Raw genomic sequence first — 27,735 nt, 5'->3', positions numbered from 1 at the left:
GACAGGTGGAAGTGCAGGTGGAAGATTAATGCCATTGTGCCTTTGGTTGTAGAATCAATTAAAAGGGGGTTGCTTTGAAAATAGGGGGGGAAATGCATTGAAACACTGAAATAAATAAAAATTTGATGCTTGCAACTGGGAACTTGGGTTTGGTTTTTTGTGCTCATCTTCAAAAATAGGAATACTCTTGGGGCCAGGATTCAGGTAAAGGAAAGAAAGGAAATTAAAAAATTGCCTTGCTTTGGATGCTGAATTACTGTAGTGGTTTTGGTTTGTTAATTGGAGGTTTTTGGGTTAATGTACTAATGAGTGTGGTGGGTTTAGTGTTGGTTAATTAGCAGTGTGCTTACTAGAATGCACTCATTTACTTCTTGCTGGGAGGTAGGACTAGGAGACAAGTAAAGTAGGTTTAAAACTTTAAAAGGGTTTAAAGAAAATTTTATTAATAGGAATTAAAAGAAAGAGTAATAATAAGAATTTAAAAAAAAAACCTTTAGGATACTTCTCCTCCTCCTACAACCGTTTCTTTTTTAATGATGATGTAAAGAAATAAAATTTTACTCAGTTTACTACCTCTAAAATAGTCTTTCTTTAGTTAGGGAGAGAAGTCCCTCATGTTAATGTCATGGAGATTTCTCTAGAAGAAAACAGTTCTTTTGTGGTTCTCAATTTTTACAAATAGCAGCTGCCTGGGGAAATCTTTTATTGGGAAATCTTTCCTCTTTTTCACAAGGTTTTTTTGCAGTTGTGTCTATGGGTTCTGTTAACTTTAGGGGTGTTGTTCTAAAGATGAGCTGTTCAAAGGTAAAGGTTCTCATTATTTATAGAATGCCTGAATATTTCATATTCTGTCTGATTTCTTGCTGCTTTTCCTTTTTCAATGATGGGTTTTTCACACAACACAAATAAAGTAATATTTTTTTAAATAACATAACTTATCATTATTCCCATTTCCCCCCCCAAACAGAGAGGGTCAGAGACTCTTTGGGGTTGAGGTATTTTAAGTTTTTCTCATCCCTTGAGAGAGGTGCAGCAATGTTCATGTTCAGAAATGCTGTAAAAATGAAAAGTCTTTTAAAAGCCTCTCCATCTGCTCCTGCAAGTTGAAACACTCACAAATGATCCTGTTTCTCACCCTTGCAGCTCTCAAGCCTTCCAATTCACTATGTAAAATTAAAATAAAATTCTGCTCTTTCAAGCCATATTTTAAAGAGTTTTCTTTGTGTTTAAAAGCACTGAATTGGTTTCCCTCTATACTGATCACCTGCTTGATTTCAGTGGATTCTAGATTTCAACGCAGAAGTGAAAATCTTAATTTTCTATTTTCTGATTTTCTAATTCTCTTCTAATTTTCTAATCCTTACCTTTCCCATTCAGCCCCAAACCCACCAGAATGAACAGAAACCTTTGAACTGAATTTAGGTGGATTATGTTGAGCCCATACTGTGACACATTCAGGCTCTTTTGAGCATGCAATGCACAGAATTTTTTTTCATTATATGAGAATTTAAGCATTTCATAAAAAAAGCTTGAAATTGAAGGGAATTACAAGAGTGGTCTGTACAGGAAAACATTCATCTCTTTGTTGTAGGATGCGAGATACAGCAAGAAAAGTGGAAGAAAAATATTTTTCCAACCTTGCAACACACGTGGAATTCCTTCCAGTGGAGTGGAGATCAAAGCTGACCCTCGATGGAGGTACAGGACTCAGGTCTAATTCTCCCCAGAAATCTCATCTGTGCTCTCTGCTTGTGCTTTTTCTTTGGTTTTGTTTGCACAACTTTGAACATTCCCATCCCTGGCAGTGCCCAAGGCCACGTTGGACATTGGGGCTTGGAGCTGCCTGGGGTAGAGGAAGGTGTCCCTGCCCATGAATGATCTTTAAGGTCCCTTCCAACCCAAATCACCCCATTATTCTATTTTGTCATTCTCCTGGATGTAATTTCATTCCCTTTTTTATATCCCCAGACACTGTGGACTCCATAACCCCGGATAAAGTGCGGGGTTTGAGGGACATGCTCAACAGCAGTGCCATGGACATCATGTACTACACCAGCCCTCTCTACAGGGATGAGGTGAGTGTGGGAAACTGCTTTCTATGTGAATTCACTAGAGCAGGGCAGAGAGGCTGAAAAAAATCTGGAATTGGGAGTGGCAGGGAAGCTCCTCTCTAAGGAAAACCTTTGTAAAAGGTGTTAACACTTTGTAGGTGTGTCATAAGGGAAAGGAGAGAGGATAATTGTAGAAAATGTTTTGGGTTTTTGGTTTTTTTTTTTCCAAACCATTGACTTTCATACCCTTTCCTACCTTCTCAGAACAGAGTTATCCATATAGGATTTTTGGATAGCTCAGGATTGCTCAGCACATGGAGCAGCTGAAGCAATTCCTGTCCCAGGTGTTGGCAGTGATTTATCCTCACCTGTCTCACTTCTCCTGAAGAACAGAGGAGAACAAAGACAGCAAAAAGCACAATCCATGTCATTTATTCAGAACAGAAATGTCTAAAATGGTTCTGTATCAACAGCTGAGAAATGGGAAGGGCTTTAATGCTGTTCTCCTTAATTTCTGCATATCTAGAAGTCCACAGAGCTGAGGTTCTTTTTATGTCTGACAAAATCCATGGGTATTTGTCACTTCATTTCTGCTCTTTCTGGGGACAGATGGGATGGCAAACATGGCCAGTCTGATTGCATCTGTGTGCACTTGCCTTGCAGGGACACCAAAATGATCCCATTGCTCACTTTATCAGGGGGCTGTTCATATCCTGGATGCTCCCATCCCACCTTGACCCACCTGTGTAGCTCTTGAGTGACCCCATTAATCAGAGGAGAAAAGCCAGGAATAGGATCATAAATTATAGTGGCCTGTAAATAGTGATAAGCCTTGAATAAGTGATAAGAACCTCAATAAATGAAGCAGCCCATAAAAAATGGACAGTGCTTCACCTCAGTAGCCCCCCTTGTGTTTCACACTTACTGGAAAAGCCCTCTGGGGCTGTTTTAGGATTAATTTCTGTAGGAATTGTAGCTTTTTCCTGTATTGGCTGTGTTATGGATGGAGCAGTGTTAATCCTTTTGCAGCCTTGGTGCCCTGAGCATGGTTAGACTGGGGTAAGGTGAGACTTTTAAGATATTTAATGTCAAATTAGGTGTGTTTAAGTCCTTTAGACTGGCAACACAATTTTCAAACCAAAATCTGCGCCTCCCTTCCTGCTCAGTGATGCAGAATTCATTGATCAGGGCTCTCCACTGTCTCTCAGGTTTCCCTGCCTGTTGTGTACCTGAAGCCAACACAAATTTTTGTGGCAAGCCATGGAAATTTCTCTGGCAGTTTGAAAACAGATATTTTTTTAACTGCATTAGAGGCTTGGCATGCCTGTGGACATCTTATGGGAAATGGATTAGTGAGTAAAGTTCAGGTGTGCTGGCCAGCAGTGCATGAAAATTTAATTCATTGCTCAGTAGAATTGCAGTTTTACAGGTTTATCACCGTCCCCTGGGTGTGAGAACTGACACAGGAGGAGCATGATTAGATCTGATTACAAAATACCAAGTTGGTTTTATTCATCAAATCAAATTAATTTCCTTGAAATGTTCACAGCAGTACAGTCAAGTTACTCTTCCTTATCCCATTTTATTCTCTGTGACCTGACTTTGCAGAGTTTAACACAGCAGTGTCAGATGGAGCATTCTTCTGGATGGTTTTCCCAGCTTCAGTGTGTTTTTCTTGTGGCACTCCATTCCTTCCAGCTCAGAAATGAGCCTTGGCTTTGAGGCTTCACACATTGCTCAGAATTCATGTCCCTGCTCACTGCTTTATCACCCCAACACAATTCTTTGTGTAGCCTGGGCACTTCCAGTGCTTTCCAGCCAGAAATCCTCAAGGATCTCAAAAGGGGATTATTTTATCAAACTTTCCTTTGCTTCTGGGAAATAAACTGAGGAATGTGGTGAAGAGTGAAGCTGCCATTCAGCTGATGGCTCTCAGAATCCCAGCCTGGTTTGGGTTGGAAGGGATCTGAAAAATCAACTCATTCCAGCCCCTGCCATGGGCAGGGACACCTTCCACTGTCCCAGGCTGCTCCAAGCTCCATCCAACCTGACCTTGGGCACTTCCAGGGATCCAGGGGCAGCCACAGCTGCTCTGGGCACCCTTCAACCTTCACAGGGCACAATTCCCAGTCTCCCACCCATCCCTGCCCTCTGGCACTGGCAGCCATTCCCTGGCTCCTGTCCCTCCATCCCTTGGCCCCAGTCCCTCTCCAGCTCTCCTGGAGCCCCTTCAGGCCCTGCCAGGGGCTCTGAGCTCTCCCTGGAGCCTTCTCCTCTCCAGGGGAGCATTCCCAGCTCTCCCAGCCTGGCTCCAGCCCTTGGAGCAGCTCTGTGGCTCCTCTGGACTCTCTCCAGCAGCTTCTCCTGCTGCTGGGAGCCCCAGAGCTGGCAGAGCATTCCTGGTGACCTCCAGTGACCAGGTCACTCCCTGAATCCTCTCCCTGCTCCCCTCAGTGCCAGGGGGACAGCTCAGGACCCTGTGAGCACCCAGGGCACAGTGCTGGCATGAGGCATTTTCAGGGTCCCCTGTTGTGGGGAGGAAGGATGGATCTGACTCCATGTTCTTAGGAGGCTAATTCATTATTTTATGGTATTATATTATATTAAAGAATGCTATACTGAAACTATACTAAAGAGTAGAGAAAGGATACAAACAGAAGGTTTAACAAGATAATAATGAAAAACCTGTGACTCTCTCCAGAGTCCTGACACAGCTGGACTGTGATTGGTCATTAAGTTAAAACAATTCACATGTTGGATAAACAATCTCCAACCACATTCCAAAGCAGCAAAACACAGGAGAAGCAAATGAGATAAGAATTGTTTTCCTTTTTCTTTGAGGCTTCTCAGCTTCCCAGGAGAGGAATCCTGGGCAAAGAGGATTTTCCAGAAAATATGATGGTGACACTTGGATGGGAATTTTCTTTCCCCTTTCAAGGATTTTCCCCACTTGGAGCTATCACAGCTTCTTCTTTAAAGCTCCTGAGCACTCTTGGAGCAGCTCATGAAAGGGTTGGCAAGTGGCAGCCCCTCTGTGCTCCCAGGGGAGGTGTCACTGTCACTTGGTGTCCCAGGAGAGCACAGAGCTGTCCCAGGGCACTGCATTGCCCATTGGAGCCCCCCCAGAGCGTGGTGGGTCACCCCCTCTCTGATTTCAGGAATTGTTTCTTCTCCAGTGTGGCAGGAGAATTTCCAAAAGGTGCCTCTGACTGCTGGCATGTGATGTGATACCAGGCAGGCATTAATAATTCAGCACAGCCCCCTGAACATCCCAGTCAGATTCAGCTGGGCTGGTTTTGTGGCAGAGAATTCTTCTGTATCCTCCTCTCTACCAAATCCCTCTTTAAACATTACCCAGATGTAAGAAAAAGCAATAAATTGATATTCTGATGTACACAGGCCTATTTCTAAAGGAAGAGTCATTTCACATTCTGCCCTGGCCTTGCTGGTCCATCTGTGGTAACACAATCTTGGGTTTTAGTGTCCTCAGTGGGGGACTTGGTTTCACATCTGTGTCACTGTAGCTTCATATTTCTTTAATAATAAATGCTTGCAGCAGAGATTAGAAAGACTAATTGTTGCATAGTAAATGCAGAGTTGTCACCTTCATTTTACTGTTAAGTGCCTTTTTTTTTTACTGATCTTCCCTGTGCTTACTTGCAGGCTAATTGTAATTCTGTGAATTATTGATATATGGCTAGGCAGAAAATGCCTTTAGTGTGGGATAAATACAATTTACATTCATCATTCCAAGATTTCTAAGGATTTAGTGCAAATATTGCACTGTAAAAGGGGAGAAACTTCACTGTCCACCTTAGAATCATGGAATAGTTTATGTTGAAAGGGAAATTAGGGATAATTTCAATCCACTAGAACAGCTTGCTCAGAGTCTTGACCTTGGACTGGCTTCATGGTTTGCCCTTATACACATATTTAAAAGGAGAATTAATGTCTAACCTCTTCAAATTTGGGGCAAGTATTAGCTTTTAGCAGAGCTTTCATCCCTTTGGGTTGTTTTGCAATGGAAATACCATTCTCTTGTGCACTCTAAAAGGCAACTGGTTCAGGTGTGTTTGAAAACAAGATGGGAAGCAGGGAATTTTAAGCTGGGACTATTTCAGGACTGGTTTTGCATATCCTGTTAAACCTAATAGTGAAGGAGCTACTTGGCTGGTTTAATTAATTTGATTGCCCTTGAATGTACTCTCAGCTTTATAAAGTCATTGGTTAGTGGCTGTGTCTGAACCTAAACTTCATCTTGAGCACAGTGACTTGTTAGAAATGGGTTGGACTCAGCTTTTCAGCAGCAAGAGGGGTCCTGGGAGAGATGCTCAGGCTGCTCCACAGATCCTTTTTCTGTGCCATCCCTCAGACAGAGCCCTTCCCATCTGTTCCCACAGCCACAGCTCATTCTGGCCTCTCATCTGTTGTTGTGACACTCCTCTGGCATCCACCAGCGATTCCATCAGGGAATGTGACAACTGTTGTCCCCTTGGGGGTCAGCAGCCTCACCAGCTCTGCTGGCACCTTCTCCTGGGCCACGTGGAGCAAAACCTCCTCAGCTTTGCTTTCCCAACCCTTCCCAATCCCCCCTTGGCTTTCAAGGAGCCTCTTCCCCCTCCAGCTGGCTCACACTCCTGCTGGCTGAATTTCAAAGGACTTTGCACTTTCTCCTGAGGTTCTCTTGACATGTGGGAAGAGCTGCTTGCAGAGCTCACTGTTCCTCAGATCTCCTTCACATTCCTTCCCCACAAAGCCTGCAGAAACAGTCCTGCTCTTCAGGCTGCAGAGGGTGCACAGGTCAGGTGTCCTGCACTACCTGTCTCTTGTTTTTATTTTTCTTCAGACTGTTCGTGTGGGAAGATTGTTTGGTGGGTGAGGATCCTGTGGAGACAGCACAGAGAAAGGAGCAGCACTCAAGCTGCTGTGTTACTGCTGTGCTCAGGTGCCAGCAGGGGTTTTCTGCTCCCTGTTTTCTTGGGAAAAAAACTCATTTCTTGGATATTGAGAGGAAAATGTCATTTACTACATTGGTAATTTTGGTGTGCGTTGAAAACCCCCTTCAATCCCAGCAATCTGCCCCTAAAATGGAGCAGGGGATGGAGTTCTGGATCTTCTTGGTGTGTGTCCAGGGGTTATTTGTCCACACACAAATCCCAATTTCCTTCTGCTTTGCCAGGAACATGCTATCCATGCTTAAATTATGCTGGTGTCTTCAAGGCTGCTTTTCCTCAGAGGAGGGTGAACAGCAGCTTGGGATGCTGGTGCTGGAATTCAGAGGTTGAACAGCTCTTTGGGGTGCTGGAATTCAGAGGTTGAACAGCTCTTTGGGATGTTGGTGCTGGAGTTTAGAGGTTGAACAGCTGTTTGGGGTGCTGGTGCTGGAATTTAGAGGTTAAGCCAGCTGTTTGGGATGTTGATGCTGGAATTCAGAGGTTGAACATCTGTTTGGGATGTTGGTACTGGAATTCAGATGTTTGGGGTGCTGGTGCTGGAATTCAGAGGTTGAACATCTGTTTGGGATGTTGGTGCTGGAATTCAGAGGTTGAACAGCTCCTTGGGATGTTGGTACTGGAATTCAGATGTTTGGGGTGCTGGAATTTCGAGGTTAAGCAGCTGTTTGGGATGTTGGTGCTGGAATTTAGAGGTTTGGATTTTTCCAGCCCAGCACAGGATGCTGTTTGTGCTCTGCACAAAAGGGCAGCAGCTCTGGATGCCTCACTGCTTCCACAGTATTTTGTTCCCATCATGATCCAGCAGTTCAGGCTTGCCCAACACCCAGGAGGTGATAAAGGACATGATTCTGCTGCCCTTTTTATCAGTGTTCCTCAGCCTGAGGTGACAGGGACATGTCACCTGGCTCAGACTCCCCAGCTGTACAAAAGCCAGGCCTGTGCCAATTCAGGATTCCTGAATGGATGGGTTGGGTTTTATTTTTTGATTTCTTGGAAGCCATGTGGCAGCCAGACACATAACTGGGAAAGGAAAGGGCATTTTTGGCCCCATCAAGTCCTGCCTCCTGCTCCTTGGTCAGTTTTTGGCTTCCCCCTGGAATTGTATGGCCCTCAAGGCAGCTCCCCATGGATGTGCATTCCTTACTCTGCCTTTAATTTGGTTTCTGAAGGGCAGAGAGCTTCTAACCTCAGTTCATCTGAATATGAGCTGCTGCCTTCTGAGCAACTCGATCCTGCAGGCTTGAGTTTCCTGCAAGGAGGATTTATTGGCAGAACTTCAGCTGATAGAGAGAGATAATCTCAGAATGGGTTGGTTTGGAAGGAATCTTAAAGCCCATCTCATTCCAAACCCCAATCCATGGGCAGGGACACCTTCCACTATCCCAGATTGCTCCTGCCTGGCCTTGGACACTGCCAGGGATCCAGGGGCAGCCCCAGCTGCTCTGGGCACCTGTGCCAGGGCCTGCCCACCCTCACAGCCAGGAATTCCTTCCCAATCTCCCATCTATATTCCCCTCTCTCAGTGGGAAGCCATTCCCCCTTGTCCTTTCACTCCAGGCCCTTTCTTTGAAATATTTCAATGTCCTCAGGCTGATGCTAAATGAGGGCCAGCTGGGAGGATGGGATTTGGTGCAGCTTTTCTGGAAGAAATAGGAATTGTTCCCTTTGTTACAGTGTCTGATCTGCTCAGAAACAGACAGGGAAAGGTGCTGCATCTCCCTGCTCCCTCTGGAGGAGCAGAGCAGCTGACAGGGAAAATATCAGCTCAATCCACTGCTGCCTCATTGATTCTTCTGGGAGGTATTTGAGCTTGTTTAGTCTGTGGGAGAAGCCTTGGGAGGTGGTGAAATGGGTTGGGCTGATGCCTCAGGTTTTAGGTTTTGTATTTTTCACATTCTGTGCTGCTTTAGTGTGAGGGTCTGGGCTCCATATCAGGGGATGGTTCTGATTGTGTGCAGTTCTGAGCTCTGTGCACAGAGCAGGGAGACAAAACAATTCCTGCTCCAGCTGGGCACCAAGGACAAATGATCCAAATCTCAGCCCCAAGAGCACAAACCCCGTGGGCTGGAGAGAGAAAAACAAGCAGGGTGGGACTGCAGGGGCTAAAGCTGGAATGGGACAATGAACTGCAAGGTGCAAATGGAGCAGAACTGATCCCAGGGAGAGACCCCGTGCCCGGCCGTGCATTTTGGGGCCATTTTGGTTCATCTTGGGTGCAGGCCTGGCTGGGCTCTGGTGCTGCCCAAGGTGGATGCATGGAGGAGATGCTTTGACTCAATCCCTGCTTTATTCTGGAACTCCATCCAGCCTCTGCTCTAGGGCAGCCTGCACAAGGCATCAGTTTCAGATGACCCCGATGGGACTAAACCCACAATCCCTGGCTTAGGGAACTCAAGGAATCTCCAGGCTTTTTGTAAGGAAAGCCCTATGGAGACCTGGGATGGAAAAACAGCTCCCACTGTCCCCAAAATGAGCTGGGAACTGGGAGGGAGGATGGGAGCTGCAAAGAGAGAGAGGAGTCTGGTCCTGCTGCATTCCACTGTTCCCACCATTCCTGAGATTTTTGGGTGGTTCCTGCAGACCAGCAGGATAAGATCCCATGGATTAGCAGGTGCTGAGGTTTGGGGCTGGCAGGGAAATAAGTGAGAAAAGGGCTGATTTCAGCAGGAATTCCTTGGATGGAGCTGCAGTGGGAGCAGGAGAAGCTGTCAGCAAGCTCAGGATGAGGCACCCATTACCTGTAACCCAACCATGAGGTGCAGACATGGAGCAGCCACTTGGAAGTCCTGGGTTTGGGAAGCTGGGAAGGGAGTTGTTTCATTTTTTGGGTTGTCTTTTTTTAAATTTTATTTTATTTAACATTGTATCTTTAATTAAGACCCTTTAGAGGGAATAGAAAGGCAAGCTGTGCATAAAAAGATCAGCTCTTAAAAATTTTATTACAGTGATACCATTTAGGAGAGAAAATTTGATAGGCAGTCATATTTTTCATGTTTAAATCCAACCAAAAGATATTAGGGAATGTAAAGTGGTTTTAGAAGTATTTTTACATGGATTTTTAGGACACATCAAGCTGTAACTACAAAAGATTTGAAAGCAGTTCAGGTGTCATTTACTGGACTAAAACCCTGTTCAAACTTTTCTTTCACAAGTTGGAATATTTTATGCTTTTTAAGACTAAGAAAGCAAATGAGGATTAAATCATAGACTGGCTTGGATTGGAAGGGACCTTAAACATCATCCCTCAATAAATATTGCCTCAGCTTCATATACTGCTTAACCAAGCAGGTTTTAAGCTGGGACTTTAAATGAATATTCATTTTTGTTTCAGTTCCTTTTATTTTTCTCCTTTTTTTTTTTCCTTGCTCTGCACCACAAAGGTTCAGTTTCTAATCTTAGGACTGGCACAGGACTGTTGGCAGGACACCAACCTGCATAAGTGCTCACTGCAGGTGGAGGGCTTCTGGTTTTGGCAGAGCAACAAACCAGACCATTCCCAGTGCCTGGAATTCTGGAGCCTTTCCCAGAGCAGATCTGCCACTCCACAATTACCTGGGGGATCTGGAGTTTAGGAATCATCTTCATCAGATCATTTGGTCGAATTCAGTGCTTGGATTCTGGTCTGCAAAATTGCAAATGTGCATCTGTTTGGAAATCCTTTTCTTAGTTCTGTCCGTGTTTGTGCTGAACTTCCCAATAACAGCAAGTTTTTAAGGAGGAGGAGGATTAAAAACAGGGCTGGACTCAGTTTCCAACCAGGGATTTCCAAGAAATATTCTTTTTTATGTTTGCAAGATCAGATCCTTATAATGGAAATGCCACGATGCCAGAAGATTATTTACCTATTCCTGGCAGGAATCCCCAAACACTTTGATTTCAACTGATTCTTGCTTTTTTGTTCTGGGTTTTAATCAAAACCTTTTTAAATGGAGACACTACCAGCCACCCACAGCTCATCCTGACTGACATTTCCAGCTCCAGCTCTGCCTGTTCATGTGTGGAAGTTCATGCCCAGACTCTGTGTAGACCCAAATGGAAGAAGAGGCAGCATCACAGTCAAAACTACTTGAAAATGGCTGTTCTGAGACTCCTTTCTGCAAGCTGCTGCAGGGCTCTGTTAATCATCTCCCAGTGCTTCAGGCACAGGGTTTGTTGTGTGGCTTCTCACTCAGTAAAATGTGTATCAAACACTGGCACTTCTGGTGCCATTCATATTTATATTCTGTAATGACTCAGGCTCTTGAAAAATCATGCTGAAATTATATGTTCCATAGCTTTAATTTCCTCTTGCTAACAAGGGAATGATTTGCACTCCCTTGTTTGTCCTCCTCCCTGCCACAGCCTGGAAGCATTGCTCAGTTTCCATGCTGGGTTTCACAGGCAAAGCTGATTTTTTTTGTTTGTTTTTGTTTGGTTTGGGGGTATTGGGTTTTTTTTTGGATTTTTGTTTTGGTTTTTTTGTCTTAATTTTTCTGTCGTTGTTGGGTTTTTTGGGTTTTTTTGTGTTTTTTTTTTTTTTTTTTTGGGTTTTTTGGTAGGTTGGTTGGTTTTTTTGGGGTTTTTTTTTGTTGGTTTTATTGTTGTTGTTTGTTTGTTTTTTGTTGGTCAGTTCCCAAATCTCATGGTTTCCAGTGTTTCTCTCTAAAATACTTTTTGGGAAGCTGTACCTTTTTATCCTACAATGTAGGGTCTGGAGCAGATAAGCTTCTCAGAGACTCCATGAACATAGGACCAACATTTGTATATTTATTTATTCCTGTAGTACTATAGGATTGGTCTGTGATGTTTAAGAACCATGTTGCACTCCTGCTTTTCCCCAAAAATCCCTCCAAGAAACCTATAACCAGAAAACTGTTTTTTTTAAGCATTGTTTATATCAAATGTTCAAATTCTGCCTCTGTTTGTCTCTTTTTTGCATTTTTTTCCTCCTGTATCATCCTCTTACCTGAGATGAGGCTTTTCATTTTTGTAGCAGCATCATTTCCTTCTGATTCCTTGGGAATAATTTCCAGCAGGTGCAGGTGTAGGAAGGGAAGGAGGACAGGAAGCTGCCTCTCCTTTCAGCCAGGCACTGGGGAGGAGAATGAAAAGCTTGATGAGTTCAAGCCTGTTTTACTGAGACCCAAAAGCAATTTGAGGATATTTTCCCAGAACCCATCCAGGCTCTCACTGCAGTGTCTGACCACATCCCTTTGAGTGGATTTCTCTCTTCCCAGTCCCCTGTTGCTCACAGGGATGAAGGGAGAAGAGGGTGTGAGCTGTTTAGTAGGGTGATGCCAAGGTAATGGCAGAGATGTGAGTTTGATGCCTCAGGTTTTAGTTTTTATATTTTTTCAGGTTCTGTGCTGCTTTAGTGTGTGGGTCTGGGCTTCATATGAGGGGATGGTGAGCTCTGTGCACAGAGGCAGCTGGGAGGATGGGATTTGGTGCAGCTTTTCTGGAAGAAATAGGAATTGTTCCCTTTGTTACAGTGTTTGATCTGCTCAGAAACAGACAGGGAAAGGTGCTGCATCTCCCTGCTCCCTCTGGAGGAGCAGAGCAGCTGACAGGGAAAATATCAGCTCAATCCACTGCTGCCTCATTGATTCTTCTGGGAGGTATTTGAGCTTGTTTAGTCTGTGGGAGAAGCCTTGGGAGGTGGTGAAATGGGTTGGGCTGATGCCTCAGGTTTTAGTTTTTCTATTTTTCACATTCTGTGCTGCTTTAGTGTGAGGGTCTGGGCTCCATATCAGGGGATGGTTCTGATGCTGTGCAGTTCTGAGCTCTGTGCACAGAGCAGGGAGACAAAACAATTCCTGCTCCAGCTGGGCACCAAGGACAAATGATCCAAACCTCAGCCCAAGAGCACAAACCCCGTGGGCTGGAGAGAGAAAAACAAGCAGGGTGGGACTGCAGGGGCTAAAGCTGGAATGGGACAATGAACTGCAAGGTGCAAATGGAGCAGAACTGATCCCAGGGAGAGACCCCGTGCCCGGCCGTGCATTTTGGGGCCATTTTGGTTGATCTTGGGTGCAGGCCTGGCTGGGCTCTTGTGCTGCCCAAGGTGGATGCATGGAGGAGATGCTTTGAATCAATCCCTGCTTTATTCTGGAACTCCACCCAGCCTCTGCTCTAGGGCAGCCTGCACAAGGCATCAAGTTGATTCCAGGTCATGTGTGGTTCAGGCTCCTTCCATCCTCCGTAAATTAAAAAAAGAGCTGAACCTTGATACAAGAGGAATGCTCTTGTGCTCAGTGCTGCAGAAAATGGAATAGAATCCAGCAAGAGGGGAAATACCACTGTGCCAACAATCACTGGTGTGCCAGTGAAAACCAGGTGTTGCTCACCTCAGAGTGTTCTGTTCAGTGCTTCAAGCACAGCTTGAAGTGTTTGAACTGTTGAAGTGTTTCATTTATTGAAGTGTTTATTTCAATTTGGTGCCTTGGGCAGTGCAGTGCAGCAGTTTTAGGGTCCCCACATGTCCTGTGTGGTGGCTCCTGGTGGCTCTGGAGGGAGGGATGAGCCTCTGGAGCCAGTGACCATCAGCCAGGCAGTTGCTGCTGGCCATGGGATTGAGCTCATCTTCCCAGCCTGATTTAACAGCAATGGGTCAGTGTGGGGTGGGAACATTCCTGAACATCAACAGGAGCAACAGGATGTGGATACTAAACCCTCTGTCCTCACCCTCTTGCCACAGCTGGTGAAGGGGCTGCAGCAGGAGCTGAACCGCCTCTACTCCCTCTTCTGCTCCCGGAATCCCGAGTTCGAGGAGAAGGGAGGGAAGGTCTCCATCGTGTCCCACTCCCTGGGCTGTGTCATCACCTACGACATCATGACTGGCTGGAATCCAGTCAGGCTCTATGAGCAGCTGCTGCAGAAGGAGGAGGAGGAGCTGGAGGAGAGTTGGATGAGCTACGAGGAGCGGCGCCTGCTCGAGGAACTTTACCTAACCAAACAACGGTAATGCCCCCACTCCCAGGGATCAGGGGAGATAACCACAGCCCTGGAGATACCCTCTGGCTGTTTCCAGAACCCTCCAGGGCTGTTATCTTTGGTGTTCTTCTGCCAGGGCTGGATGATAATGCTAAACACAGCAGTGGGAGCTCTCAGTCCACACAGGCGCATGGAGCGGTTTGGGTTGGAAGGGACCTTCAAGATCATCCAGCTCCAACCCCCTGCCGTGGGCAGGGACACCTTCCACTAGCCCAGGTTGCTCCCAAGTCTCATCCAACCTGGCCTTGGGCATTTCCAGGGCTGGGGATACTGTGGTGCTGTGAGACACCCATTGGAGAATCTAAAATTAGCATCTTCAGTTGTTCCAGTGGGAGATGACAAATCATGAATCACAGGCTTTGGTTCCTGCCTGAAACCAATCTGACTATTGGTGGTACTTGGGAAGCATTAATTTAGCAGCAGCCCTGCTGTGGTGGCAGTCAGGATGTGTCTCACCAGGGATGGGTGCAGGATGTCTCTGTCAGCTGCAGGGCTGGACTCAGTGCAGGATTTCTGAGAAAAGGGAAGTTCAGAAACCTAATGAAGTGTTGCAGTGATAAGATGACCCTTCAGGCATGTCACAAACATATAATCAGGGAGAAATGGCCATTTTCACACTCTGCTCCAGCTCCTTAGGCATCCCCTGAAGTGCTTCCACAGAATCCCAAGTGTCATTTGACACTGGCACTTGTGCACAGAGTGAGTGGCTGTCCCTTCAAGTGATGGAAAATAGACTGCTGACATCCTGTAACCTCTGGAATTCACTGGGACTGGGAACAGTTTTACCCATCCATATGTGTGCTGTACATTGTAGCTGCTTTTTTTAATTCAGGCCAACTAGAAAAGCAGGTGAACAACCTTTTTTTCATGGCAGTTGAAAGGGTGGGACACCATCCTCCAGAAATTCCACTTTCATACAGAACTCCATAATGCCCAGACCATTTCCTGTGGCTTTGTTGTGTTTTGGGGGGTTTAAAACAAAATAAAGCAGGTGATTTGGCTGCAAAATCACCAAGGAAACAGGAGGTGAGTCAGCTACTCCTGAGGAAAGGAGGGTGGGCAGATGCTTGGGGTGGTGAGCAGGGGAATTGTCATGTGTGGATTGATTCCTTCTGTGGCCAGAGAAACAGGATATGACAGACATTGATTCTTAATCAGTTGAGCTGCTCTAGGAAATACTGACACCATCCCTCTCTCTTCCCAGCAGACAAAACTGTTGGACCCCACAGGAATGCCTGTTTGGATCAGAGAGGTTAAAGCTGCATTTTTTATTGGATCTCAGAAAGATCTCTATTTTCTAGGTTGAGAGATATAGAAGAGAGATTACATGAGTTAAAGGCATCCACCATATCAAAACCACCTGTCTTAAAATTTAAGGTATGTATGTTTTAAGAGGTTTCTACTGAATTTTTTTCTGCTTGCTGTAAAAATACACCTGCAGTGTGAGTCATTCTGCTTACTTTTATTTTTTCTCATGTCCCTAGACGTGGTTTTGGCAGAATAATTTGGATGCTGGATGAAGTGTGTGTACATATATGTAAAAATGTTGTTGTATTCATAGATTATGGTTATTTATTGCAATTCTGTATTTGTAATAAATTTTGAGCAACCTGGTCTAGTAGTGGGAGGTGTCCCTGCCCATGGCAGGGGGTTGGAATGAGCTGAGCTTTAAAAGGTCCCTTCCAACCCAAACCATTCTGGGATTCTGTTATATATGTTTATATGAAATGATATGTAAACATATATGTGACTATGTAGATTATAAATAATTTTGATACATAAACATAGTTATTATACACCCACAATTCTGTGGGAAGGTAAAAACCATTTGGCAGGTTACATCAATCACATATTTTAAACAGTTTTACTTCTACTCCATTGAATAATCCATCTTCCTTGGGGACTCCTTCTAACATGTCACATCTCTGAGCAAATCTGATTGAATTTCCTCCAGGAGTGGATTTTCCTTCCAAATGATTCTGCTCTGACAGTTAGCACACTTTCAATCTCATGAAGCAGACTGCTTGCTAATCAGCTGTACAAATTGCTAGAATTCCTTATCTTTGGGAAAAGGCATTTTCCAGCTCCTGGGTGGGATGTGCAACACTTTCTAGTTGCTCAACTCCATCCTGAAGTATTAAACTATAAAAATGTGACATGATAGATGAGAATAAAATGGATTATTGTTTCTTAATTTGCCATTTTTCTTTCCTTATGAGTTCAGAAGGGCTCCTGGAAGCCAAGGTCAATGTTGAGCCATAAAAAAAGAGGAAACCAGCCATAATTCATGTTGTCACAGCCTTCTCCTTTTCATCAGTGCTTGAAAGCATGTGTCAGGCTATTATCTCTCCCATCAAGGAAGCTGAAGTCAGGCTGGTCCTCCCCCAGCTCTAGGAAAGAATATTCTTCACTCACTTGGTTTGAAACTGAAGGGTTTTTGGACAGTTGCTTTTTAGGTGGAGAGGGAGAAAGAAAGGGGGCAGAAACTTTAGATAAAGAGGACTTTATCTACCTAAACTGATGAGATAGGTCTGTAATCTCCAGGCAGCATTTCCACTGCAGTTCATCCTTTTTCTTGCCCTTCCTGACAGGGAGATTTTTTGTTTCTGTGGAGCCTCACACTGGTGACTCCCATGGCTTGAGGCAAAGCTCCAGAGGGAGAAGCTTTCCATGGAAATGATGGCAAGGGAGGATTTCAGCAGAGTGGCTGGAACAGGATTGCTCATCAGCAGAGCAGTCCAGCTCACTGAGGGTGACTGGCTTGTTGAAAGAGAACAGCCTTGCTCAGAAACCACCCACCCATCCCTTGGCTCTTCATGTCAGTCCTTCCATGCACTGAAAAAAAATCAGGGTTCTCAGGATGGGACAGGGTCACTGGTGCCACATGAGGGAGAGTTGTGCTTGATGCTGAGCAAGCACAAAGTTGCTTTTTGTAAGACAAATGCAAGAAGAAATGCAGCAGTTTGCTTGGTTCATGCTTAATATTAAAGAAAATGAAATTATTGACTCCACAGGGAGGAAAAACCCCACAAAACATGAAGATATGGGGCGTGTTGTGCTCTAATAAAATATTGTAAGAGCCACCAGAGTGGGAACTTGAGGGAGAGGGATCTTTGTCTTTACCTCTGCTTCTCCTCAGATGGGGTAATAGAGCAACAGGAGCAGTGGGAGTTAAAAGCAGAGCCAACACCTTGTTGTAATTTGAAGATTTAGAATCACAGCCTTCTCCCCACCAGCCTTGGAAGAGGAGTTGAAGGGTGAGGGGTTGAAGATCATAGGGACATGGGGAATGGTGTGACACCACCCCCTGCATGCCTCTGCTGTATGAAAATTGGGAATTTTTTATTGCAGGATGAATTTCAGTCATGGTAGGGAAGAGGAGAGCAGGATGTACCTCAGCTGCTCCTTAGGGCTGACATGGAAATCCATTTAAATCTGGCCTGGCAATGTCCTGGCCCAAAAGACTGCAGGGTTCCTCAGCAATTCTCACTCAGCCAAGGCTGCAGAAGCTCCTCTGCAGGAAGGTCCAGCCTGTGCCTCGTGTTCTTTGTGCCCAGCACAAAAGGGCTCTGCTGCCTCACTTCTCTTGACTCATTCAGCTTTTTTTTCCTTCACTTAATTATGAAAATACTGCAGTGCTAACTTGAATGGATGATTGCTTGGCTCAGCTTCTGCTTAAAATACAAATAAATTCATTAAGTCTTCTGTTTATGAATCATAACCAGGAGAGTTCTCTCAAAGGTCATTTCATAAACACATCTCCTGTGTTGTTAACATTTACAGGAAAATGCCCCACTCCTGATTACAGGAGAAACAACCAAAATTAACAAATACTTTCTAGAAAGATTTTGATCTTCTATTCCCACTGGGTTTTATAATACAGCAGCCTGATCTTCAGCTACCTTGCAACAGCACTGACAGATTAAAGGATTTGGGGTTAAGAATCATAGAATTAAGGTTGGAAAAGACCTGTCCACCACTAAACCATGCCCCCAAGTGCCACATCCACATTAAATCCCTACAGGGATGGGGACCCCAGCACTGTTTATCAATAGAAATGGTGGGACAGCAGTGAGACAAAAGCCACACACCTTGTAACCACTGAAACCAGTCACCTTCTGAGGGCTTTCCCAGTCTCTTGAGAGTGTCCTCTGCTAAGTGCAACCTGGCAGGCACTGTCTGATTCCTCCCTAAAGCAGAAAAACCATAATTGTGCCTTTCAGGTGCTTGACACAGGATTATCAGATGGACAGGGTTAGAGGTTACTTATTCAATGTAAAGGATTGCACTGGGAATGTCTCTTTCTGTTGTGTTTAAAGATGAAAAAGCTTTTTGTCCAAACTGCCAAAACACAAGATCTGTGTGAAACTTGGGCTGGGGGAAGGAAAGGAGCTTTGCACCAAGTGACAATTTTAATGACAGAGCAGTGCTGTGCTACGTGTGACATGGAATAACCATGCTGAAGGTCTGGCTTTTTGTTTTCCATCAAGCTGGGACTTGTTTGGGAAGGAAGAGGGGTGGTACCAGTGCCAAGACAGAGGAGGAGGAATGTTTTGTGCAGCACTGGAATCCAAGAGATGAAAGGGACCATTATTCCTCTGCCCTCATTCCATGTGCTGACATACAGGGAAGGCACATGGCATTCCAAGGATCCTCCACGTGCATTTAGCAAGAATTCAGCAATTTCTCTCACTGGCTGAGCATTTGACAATGGTAAAATTAAATTTTCAAGTAAGAAAATAAAGGTTGAAAGGTCATTTTGACTTAGGGAAATGTCTTTTGCTGCTGAGTTTTCCGTTTGGTGGTTTTAAGAGGTGATGTCTGAGGGTTGGTAGAGGGGGTCAGAGTTGAATCCTGACCTCAGGTTGGTTGTAATGACCCCAAAATGCAGGTTCAGTGACTTCTCAGATGTGGCAGCTCAGATTTACTGAGTTGGTGCTGGAGGCAGGACTTGAGAGCAAGGTCACAGCAGCTTTGGGTGACATCAGAGTGTCCCAGTGGGCTGTGCCTGCTCCTGGGACATGGTGGCCCTGGGGACAAGCACCATTCTGTTCACTTAACACCAGCTGTGTGTAGCAAGAAAATCATGGGGAGCTTGGTTAGGATGAGAATGAGGAGGTCTGGCAGTTTTGGGAAGCTCCAGGAGAAATCAGACTCATTTCACAGAATTCACAGAATGACTGGGTTGGGAGAGACCTTCAAGATCATCGAGTCCAACCCAACCCCAACACCTCAGCTAAACTCTGGCACCCAGTGCCACATCCAGGCTTTGTTTTTGCTTTAGTGTCTCCCAAACTATTCTTGCTCCATCCTTTCCAGTGCTGGTGGACCTCTCTGAGTTCAAATATCCAACTTGATTTTTGCTTTTAGCACCCCCACAGGCAGCCAAGGGCAGTTTAACCCTCATTTATTGATGTTATGTTGTTCTTCCCTGTTTGGACCAACCAAGACTTTGAGTCCCTCCGCTGAAACCAAGAAATGGAGAGAGAAACCAAATCCAATGTTAGGAAACATCAATTCCATCCTTATAACATGGCTGAAATCTCTCCCCAGGTTGAGAATTTCTTCTGTATGGGATCCCCCCTGGCCGTGTTCCTGGCCCTGCGTGGGATCCGTCCGGGCACCAGCGGCAGCCAGGACCACATCCTGCCCAGAGCCATCTGCAACCGCCTGTTGAACATTTTCCATCCTACAGATCCTGTGGTGAGTCTCTCACTGCCCTCTCAAGCTTCTGTCCTGCCTGGTTTTGAGCTCTGGGTATCCCACGTGGGATCTTCAAAGTGTGTGACTCAACACGAGTGTGTTCCAGCACAGGATTATTTGTTCATGGTTATTATACAATGGCTTGGGGTTTGGAACTGTAGAATTACATTTCCTACAAATAATTGCCATAAATAATATATATTTTGCTTCTCTTTTCATATTAATAAGCAAAAGATTTGGGATTATTCTGATTTTTTTTTTCCCAAAGAAATAATCCTTTTTCAGACAAGGATTTTGTTTTTCACTTCCTGGCTTCCATTAAAATATCATCTGTCCAAAGACATTTTTGCTGTTTAAAAAGGCTTCACAAGCAGTTTACAAGATTATACAGAAAAGCAAAGACTGATTTCTTTTTTTCCCAGAGGATCCTACAAGTACAACTAAAAAACAGATTTGGGAGAGGATTATTGGTGTAGCTTTGTCTTTTTCCTTATTCCACAGCAGCCAGTGTTGGCTGTTACCAAATCAGTTACTGGACCTTTGATCTGCATCCCCTTGGTAACTTCTCTGATGCAAATTGGATTGGGAATTTCATCTCCAACAGCAATTTGGGGATGCTTTCCTATTTAAAGTAGCTGAATTTAAGTATATTCTGACTTTAATCCAAACATGGTCACGTTCAGCTCCAGCTACTCCAGAATTTTCCTGCATTATCAGGGACAATTGGTTCCACTCTGCAAATAGTAACTTCACTTAGTTTTTAAAATAAAGAAATGCAAGATGCTTTTCTGAGTGGACAAAGATAAATAAATAATATATAGGAAAATATTTTTTAAATAAACATAACTCATGGTTTGCACAGGGATCAACAAAGAGCCATCAAACAAAATGTTTACGTAGCCAATTCCTGTTTATTGTGTCAGAATCCGCTTAACTTTACATGAAGTTTGTTCTCTCAGTGAAACCATCTGTTAGTAACCTGTGTGTTGGTAACAACATGTAGTACAAGTGTTGTAATAGAGGTGTTGCAGCTCAGAGTGAGCTCACAGGCAACTGTGCAGCTGATAAATCGTCCAGGCTGTGAATCTGTGGTGGTTTCTGGGGTCCCCATTGAGGGAAGGAAATTGATGAATCTGACTCCATGTTCTTGGAAGGCTAATTTATTATTTTATGATTTTATATTATATTAAAGAATGCTATACTAAAGAATAGAGAAAGGATACAGACCAAAGGCTACAAAGAATGATAATGAAAACGCATGACTCCTTGCAGAGTCCCGACACAGCCTGACTGTGATTGGTCATTAAGTCAAAACAAGTCACATGAAACCAATCAAACATGCACCTGTTGATAAACAATCTCCAAACACATTCCAAAGTAGCAAAACACAGGAGAAGCAGATGAGGGAATTCTTGTTTTCATTTTTCTCTGAGGCTTCTCAGCTTCCCAGGAGAGAAATCCTGGCGAAGGGATTTTTCCAGAAAATATGACAGTGATAGTGGAACTAAAAGTGAATTACACTGTAACCCCACCACTGTGTCACCCCCTAGGCATTGTTTAGGAGAGATATTCTGGATTTGAGGTTGGAGGGAGCTCTGGATGGAAAAAAACCACAAATTTTTTTTCCCCAGTCTGGCCTCCCAAGCATTGATCTTCACTCCGAATTCCCTTTCCAGGCCTACAGATTAGAACCCTTAATCCTGAAACACTACAGCAACATCTCACCTGTGCAGATCCACTGGTACAACACAGCCAACCCCCTCCCCTACGAGCACATGAAGCCAAGTTTCCTCAACCCCAGCAAAGAAGCTACCTCAGCCCCGGAGAGCGAGAGCGCCTCGGCGGCGCCCAGCCCCACCACGTCCCCGGTGATGGTGCGGCGCCACTACGGGGAGTCCATCACCAACATTGGCAAAGCCAGCATCCTGGGTAATGAATGCCCCTGTGCCCCTGGCCTGCAGGGGGAGAGGCAGCGTTCTGGGTAGCTGCTTTTTTTTGGGTAGCTGCTTTTTTTTGGGTAGCTGCTTTTTTTTGGGTAGCTGCTTTTTCTGCCTCTGTTTAGGTCGGGGCGGAAGGGGCTTGGGATGGTATTTCGTGTTCAGGCTTGGGTGTTTGTTATTTCTTATCTCTGTTACAAGTTCTGCAGCATCCTGCTAACAAGCTGCAGAATGGCTAAATGTCTTTCTATACAAGGTCTTTTAAGGCTAAACTAGCCAGTTAAGAAATGACACCTGCATTATTTTCATTTTTAACCCAATAACTAATCACTCGATTAGTCTGCATTGTGGACTTTTCTGTCCAATTACCAAATACCACCCAAACTCATTGAGAAGAAGGTGAAGAGGAAGGACCAACCTCCACCCTAGAACCTCCATCTTGCTTTATATATATTACTATTCCAAAACCCCAAACTCTTCCTGTGATATCACCCACTTCTATCCAAACCCCACACCCACAATCCCAGTTCTGTCATTCCATTTTGGAAGCTTCTCCAGGCCCCAGGTCAGTGCAGTGTTCTCTTGGGGGTCAGAGCCTGGCAGCACAGAAAGTCTGAAATTCTCAGCATCCAGAGCTCCAACAGATCATGTCCCCTCTGTCCCTGGGTTGGGATGGACCTTGGGGAGCTTTGCTGCTCCCTGGGGTTGGGGTGCAGTCCTAAGGAAACAGCTCTGGAGATGGGATGGGAGCTGGGGGTGCTCACCTGGAGAAGAGAAGGATCCAGGGAGACCTTGGAGCTCCTTCCAGTGCCTCAAGGGGCTCCAGGAGAGCTGGAGAGGGACTTGGGAGTGATGGGACACAGGGAATGGCTTCCACTGCCAGAGGGCAGGGATGGATGGGAGATTGGGAACTGGGAATTCTCTGTGAGGATGGGGAGGCCCTGAGAGCAGCTGTGGCTGCCCCTGGATCCCTGGCAGTGTCCAAGGCCAGGTTGGACAGGGCTTGGAGCAGCCTGGGATGGGGGAAGGTGTCCCTGCCATGGCAGGGAATTGAAACTGGATGAGCTTTAAGATCCCTTCCAACCCAAACCATTCCATGATTCTGTCCCTGTCCCTTGCACAAAATCAGAGAGTGGCTGAGGTTGGAAGTGACCTCTGGAGATCTTCTACTCCACCCCCAAAATCCCTGCTGGCAGAGGATGGGTTCACTGAGTTCTGTAGGTGTCTGGCTTGGTTTAATCCCAGCTGACTTTTACTTTGAAATAAAAAACAGTTTATGTGCATTGGAGTGAAAGCTTGGGGGAGATGATTTAGTTCAGGCTATTGCTGCCTTATTTTTGTCTGCCTTATTGAAGTAACATCCAGGTGATTTAACAATTTCCACTCTGCTTCATGCGGAAAAAATTAGATTAAAGCTTGACTTCTGATTCCATTTTCTGGTATTGGCCAATAGCAGAAAAATCACACCATGTAACTTAACCTGTTACAGTTACCTTTAACTGATGATTCTACAATAGGAAGTTCAGGCTGGTTTAATATAAAGTCTGCCCCTTTCTGGCTTTTAGAGTCAAAATAAGCCCTGGTTTAAGTGAGCTTAAATTCCCTTCACTGGAGCTTACACTTGATCATGCACTTGCAGTTTTTGTTGACTCAAGGCTTTTCTTCAGCTCTCTGTGTGGGATTTGGGAGAATCCTAGTGCCCCAATCAAATAAGAATATAAAAGCAGTTTTTCCTCTAGTAGAGATCTGTGGTATTTCAGAGCTGAGTGCCTTTTTTGGGGGCTTCTATGGTAACTTCAATGTCTTGTCCATGAGATGGCAGCAGAGTCAGGATAAAACAGGACAAAACTACTCTTAACTTTTATATCCCTGAACAACCAAAATAGTCCTTTTAAAGGATGAGGTAACATTTTTAAAGGTCTGTTAGGGCAGTGGACCTAAGAGAAATAATAAGAATATAAGAAATAATAAGAATATAATGATAATAAGAGAAATGCCTTAAATGTGCTGCTGGGATTGTTAAGTGCAGAAGGCACCAATGTTGTTAGAAAGCATTTTTGTCTTAGTCTTAGAATTTATGAAAGAGGAATCACAACACATCTTTCAAAGTGCCAGATTTCTCTCTGCAGATGTATTTCATGCATCTTTTTTCCCCCCTAAACACAGCTCCCAAATTACAGCTTTTGCTGTAATGAGATGAGTCTGGGGATAAACAGGGCCCACTCCAGTCAGATGTTCCCACCCTAGGAAAGCACCAGGAGTGTTTCCCATCCCTCAGCTCCAAGGGGTGCTGCAGTGACTTTAATTTGCAGTGGCTTTAATTAGTAAGTGATGTTAATTTTCAGTTTGATTCATGCATCCTGGGTGTTCTTTTCCCTCTGTGCTGGATGCAGGAGCTGCGAGCATCGGGAAGGGCCTCGGTGGGATGCTCTTCTCCAGGTTTGGCAGGTCCAGTGCCACCCCCCAGACCATGGAGACAGGAAAAGATGGACCTGAGGGGGATGAGAAGAAGGCCACGACTGTTGGGACCCCACCTCTGCCACACAGCAGCTCGGGATTCCTCGAACCCACAGGTGAGGGGTGCCCACCCTGTGGATCCAAGGAAACAAGAGTGGGGTGGGGGGCTGGAAATGCCATAACTGCACATGAGAGGGTTTGCTCTTGTGGGTTTGCCATAAAGTAAGAAATGTTGAGTATCAAGGCCAGCTTGGACAGGGCTTGGAGCAGCCTGGGACAGTGGAAGGTGTTCCTGCCATGGCAGGGGTGGAATGGGATGGGCTTTGAGGTCCTTTCCAACCCAAACCATTCTAGGATTCTGTGACTGTTCCTGAGTTGGATTGGAAAGGACCTTAAAGCTCATCCCATCCCACCCCTGCCATGGCAGGGACACCTTCCACCGTCCCAGGCTGCTCCAAGCCCTGTCCAGCCTGGCCTTGGGCACTGCCAGGGATCCAGGGGCAGCCACAGCTGCTCTGGGCACCCTGTGCCAGGGCCTGCCCACCCTCCCAGCCAGGAATTTCTGCCCAATATCTAATTTAACTTTGCCCTCTGACATTTTAAACCCTTTTTTTCCACCTAAACTCCCAATTCCCCCATATATTTCCCATTCTGAGGCAATCTGGCTTTTAGGACACGTATGACTGGGAACAGAAGCTGCCCTTGTCCTGATCTGAACTGCTCAGGACAGAAAGTGCAATTTTAGCAGCTGGGTTTTTTGAAAAGCATAGGTCCTTCCTCTCAGGAAATTCATCCTTGGATTTATTTCTGAGCTCCCCCTTGGCACTGCTGCAGGACACAGGGGTTTGGTTTTTTTTTGCACTTGAGGGAGTCACAAGTGTCCTGTGACAGCATTCACATGATGGATTGCTGTCTGTCCATACTAATTGCACCAGATAACCTGTCTGAGTCAGTGTTTGAGGGCAGGAAACTTGGGGTTAGACGTGAGGGAAGTAGAGAAGCAGGACAGGGAACATGACAGAGCTGCCAAGGGGGTCATTTCAGGGGGGGCTGGCACACTGAGAGCTTCCTGCATGGATCCCACATCCCTCCCTGCTGGAAAGCCATCCCTGCTCCATAGAAGGAGAACGTGGAGCAGGGCTGGGAGCTGAATGATGCAATCCCCACCAAGGCTCTGCTCTCAGAGGGCTGTGCTGGGGCTTGGCTCCCGCCCAAGCTCCCGTAACGGCCTCTCCGAGTGGCCTTCCTGCACAGCCACTGGGGCTTTTTTGGATAAACTCTCCTTCTTGGAAATGACTCTGCTTGTCTGCTGCTGTTCCAAGGCTCTGGCTCCCTGTGCTTGCTGCAGAGTGGGGAGATGCTCCTGGGGAGTCAGGGAGATCTGGGCCGTGTCTGCCGGCGCTCGTGCGATGCTCCCCTGTCTGTGCTCCTCCAGCCAAGAATTCAAATTCCTTCAAACTGCCTTTGATAAATGGCTGCATTTTTGACTCAGTCTGAGGCTTTGGCTTTTGTAGCTCAGCAGGCTTTTAAATTTTTTTTGTCTTTTTTATTTCATTTTATTTCTGACGGCCGAAGTGCCTTAGCAATAGGTTAACGTTGGCCCAGTTCAAGTGCAGTGGTAATTGCTTTGAATGTGGCATTAATCAAAGCAGCCATTGAAATAAAAGGGTAACTGCTGAAATATACTTGGAATAATCAGGATATTAAAAGGGCAGAGCTGTGAAGGGGTGACTTTGCAGGAAGGGCTTGGAGTATTGAGTGTAGTCTCCTTATATAGACACTAAAAATGCAAGAAATTCATTTATTTCCAAGTTTCCTAGTGGGGCCTCAGCATTTGCTGGATATTTCTCTGTAGTTATCATAACAAGTATAAATAAATATATTTATAGAGTTACTATAAGGAAAACAGCTGCTTAAAAAAAAAACCCTGTTTTTTCCCAACTCGAGAATCACAGAATCATTCAGAAAAGACATCTAAGAGCAGGATTAGTTTCCTTTTTTTTGCCTTTTTTTTTTTTTAACTGAACACAGCACCACTCTTAGGCTTGTGCTAAATGTAGGAGGTGGATTAAAATGTATTTCTATATTATTAAATCTTGGTTTGAGTGCCCTGTAAACACAGAGAGGTTGAGTGTGTTGTTTGTCCAGAATGAGAACCCCAAACACTCCGGTGTTCTTGCAGCTCTGACGTCCCTCCTGTTCCTTTTCTTGTTGATTTCCCAGTGGAACTGGAGCACAGGATCGACTTTGAGCTCAGGGAAGGCCTCGTGGAGAGCAGATACTGGTCTGCAGTCACATCCCACACTGCTTACTGGTCATCTCTGGATATTGCCCTCTTCCTCCTCACCTTCATGTACAAGCAAGACCAAGAAGAGACTGACAAATCCAATTTGGACACAATTTGAATTCTGGACTGAGGATGGGAGAGGAAACTCTAAAAACCAATGGCACAAAGCGGATGTTTGACTGCAGAGCTGCAGGACCTGTGGCATGGAGGTTTCAGGTTTAAGTGCATGTTTGGGGGGTTTTCCTATTTCTAAAGAGGAGAAGTTATTTGTATTTCAAAGCACTTTATAGTTTTCAACGTTTTGCAGTGCTGAATTAGACCTGTAAGGGTTCCAAATTCCTGTCAACATGGGCTGTACAAAGAGCCAAGACAGCATTGTAGCATCCATGAGCAGTTGTGCTTGGGTGACATCCTTGTTAATGACCATAATTGCTGTTTAGTTCATTAAAATATTTTAAAAAAATTAGTAGGTTAAAAAAACAAACAAGCAAAAAAAAAAAAAAAAACCAACAACAAACCAAACTTAAATTGATTTCCATTAACCAAAAAAAAAAAAATACATGTTCAGTACAAACCTAAACCTGCCATGTGCTGATGTTTTATGTACCTGTGAATTACAAGCAGTGGTGTCATTTTTCCAGGACTTTATTCAGCTCCACATCAAATTTTCCCCACATTGGAAGCCCATTCTGACTGCTGGCTTCTGAGGTCCTATCCTATGTGACACATTTAGAAACTAATGCTGAACAGATTAAAAAAAAAAGCATGAGGCAAATATTTGAAATACTGTAATTATAATTTATTATTCTCTCTAATTGTTTCATTTTATTCCAGTGTATAAAACATTACTTTTTTACTGATTTCTTTTGACATAATTTAAGAACCACATTTATTTTCTACAGCGTTAAGACTTTTTCTCAGAAATACATATCTTTGTACTACTATTCAAATGAATATATGGACACTGTGGCACACTTTAAGTATTTTTTCATTAAAAATAAATATTTGTGGTTTCACACAAATGGCATCAGTCACCTTCTTCTCAGAGGTAAGTGCCTTTGCTTTTTCAGGTTCCAAGGGAGATTGGTTTGCAGAGGACCCAGCTGTCCTTTGTTTACCATAATTAAATCCATACATGTGTGTGTTTGTATAAAAACATATGGATGTGTATATTTATGTGCAGGGGGAGGGAGGCACCATAAAATAAACTTGGTGAGGCCTGAGAATACCAACATTTAGATTAAGTTTGTATCTGAAACTAATTCAGAAGTCAAGAGGGAAGTGTTGGGATGAAAGGGAACAATCTCCAAATAAAACACCAGAGGGTCATTGCTGAGATTTCAGAACAAGGCTCTGGAGCAGGAGTGTTGGAT

General features: G+C 44.8%; 1 protein-coding gene across 2 annotated transcripts in view; it reads left to right on the top strand.

Moving 5' to 3' along the window:
- Positions 1–27,384, top strand: part of DDHD1 (DDHD domain containing 1) — a 66,810-nt gene extending 39,426 nt beyond the window's left edge. For both annotated transcript variants that reach the window (XM_071426115.1, XM_071426116.1), the window contains 8 exons: positions 1,592–1,698; positions 1,969–2,075; positions 13,683–13,945; positions 15,280–15,355; positions 19,532–19,681; positions 21,358–21,610; positions 24,012–24,191; positions 26,299–27,384. In XM_071426115.1, the coding sequence (XP_071282216.1) occupies positions 1,592–1,698; positions 1,969–2,075; positions 13,683–13,945; positions 15,280–15,355; positions 19,532–19,681; positions 21,358–21,610; positions 24,012–24,191; positions 26,299–26,480 (1,318 nt within the window). In that variant the 3' untranslated portion in view covers positions 26,481–27,384. The remainder of the gene's footprint in view (positions 1–1,591; positions 1,699–1,968; positions 2,076–13,682; positions 13,946–15,279; positions 15,356–19,531; positions 19,682–21,357; positions 21,611–24,011; positions 24,192–26,298) is intronic.
- Positions 27,385–27,735: the final 351 nt, after the last annotated feature.

This window comes from Agelaius tricolor, unplaced genomic scaffold, assembly GCF_023055355.1.
Source record: "Agelaius tricolor isolate 1412-34295 unplaced genomic scaffold, bAgeTri1.0.p SCAF_5, whole genome shotgun sequence".
NCBI lineage: Eukaryota > Metazoa > Chordata > Aves > Passeriformes > Icteridae > Agelaius > Agelaius tricolor.
Note: the sequence above shows the minus strand (reverse complement) of the source record. Positions and strands in the feature narration are given on the sequence as shown.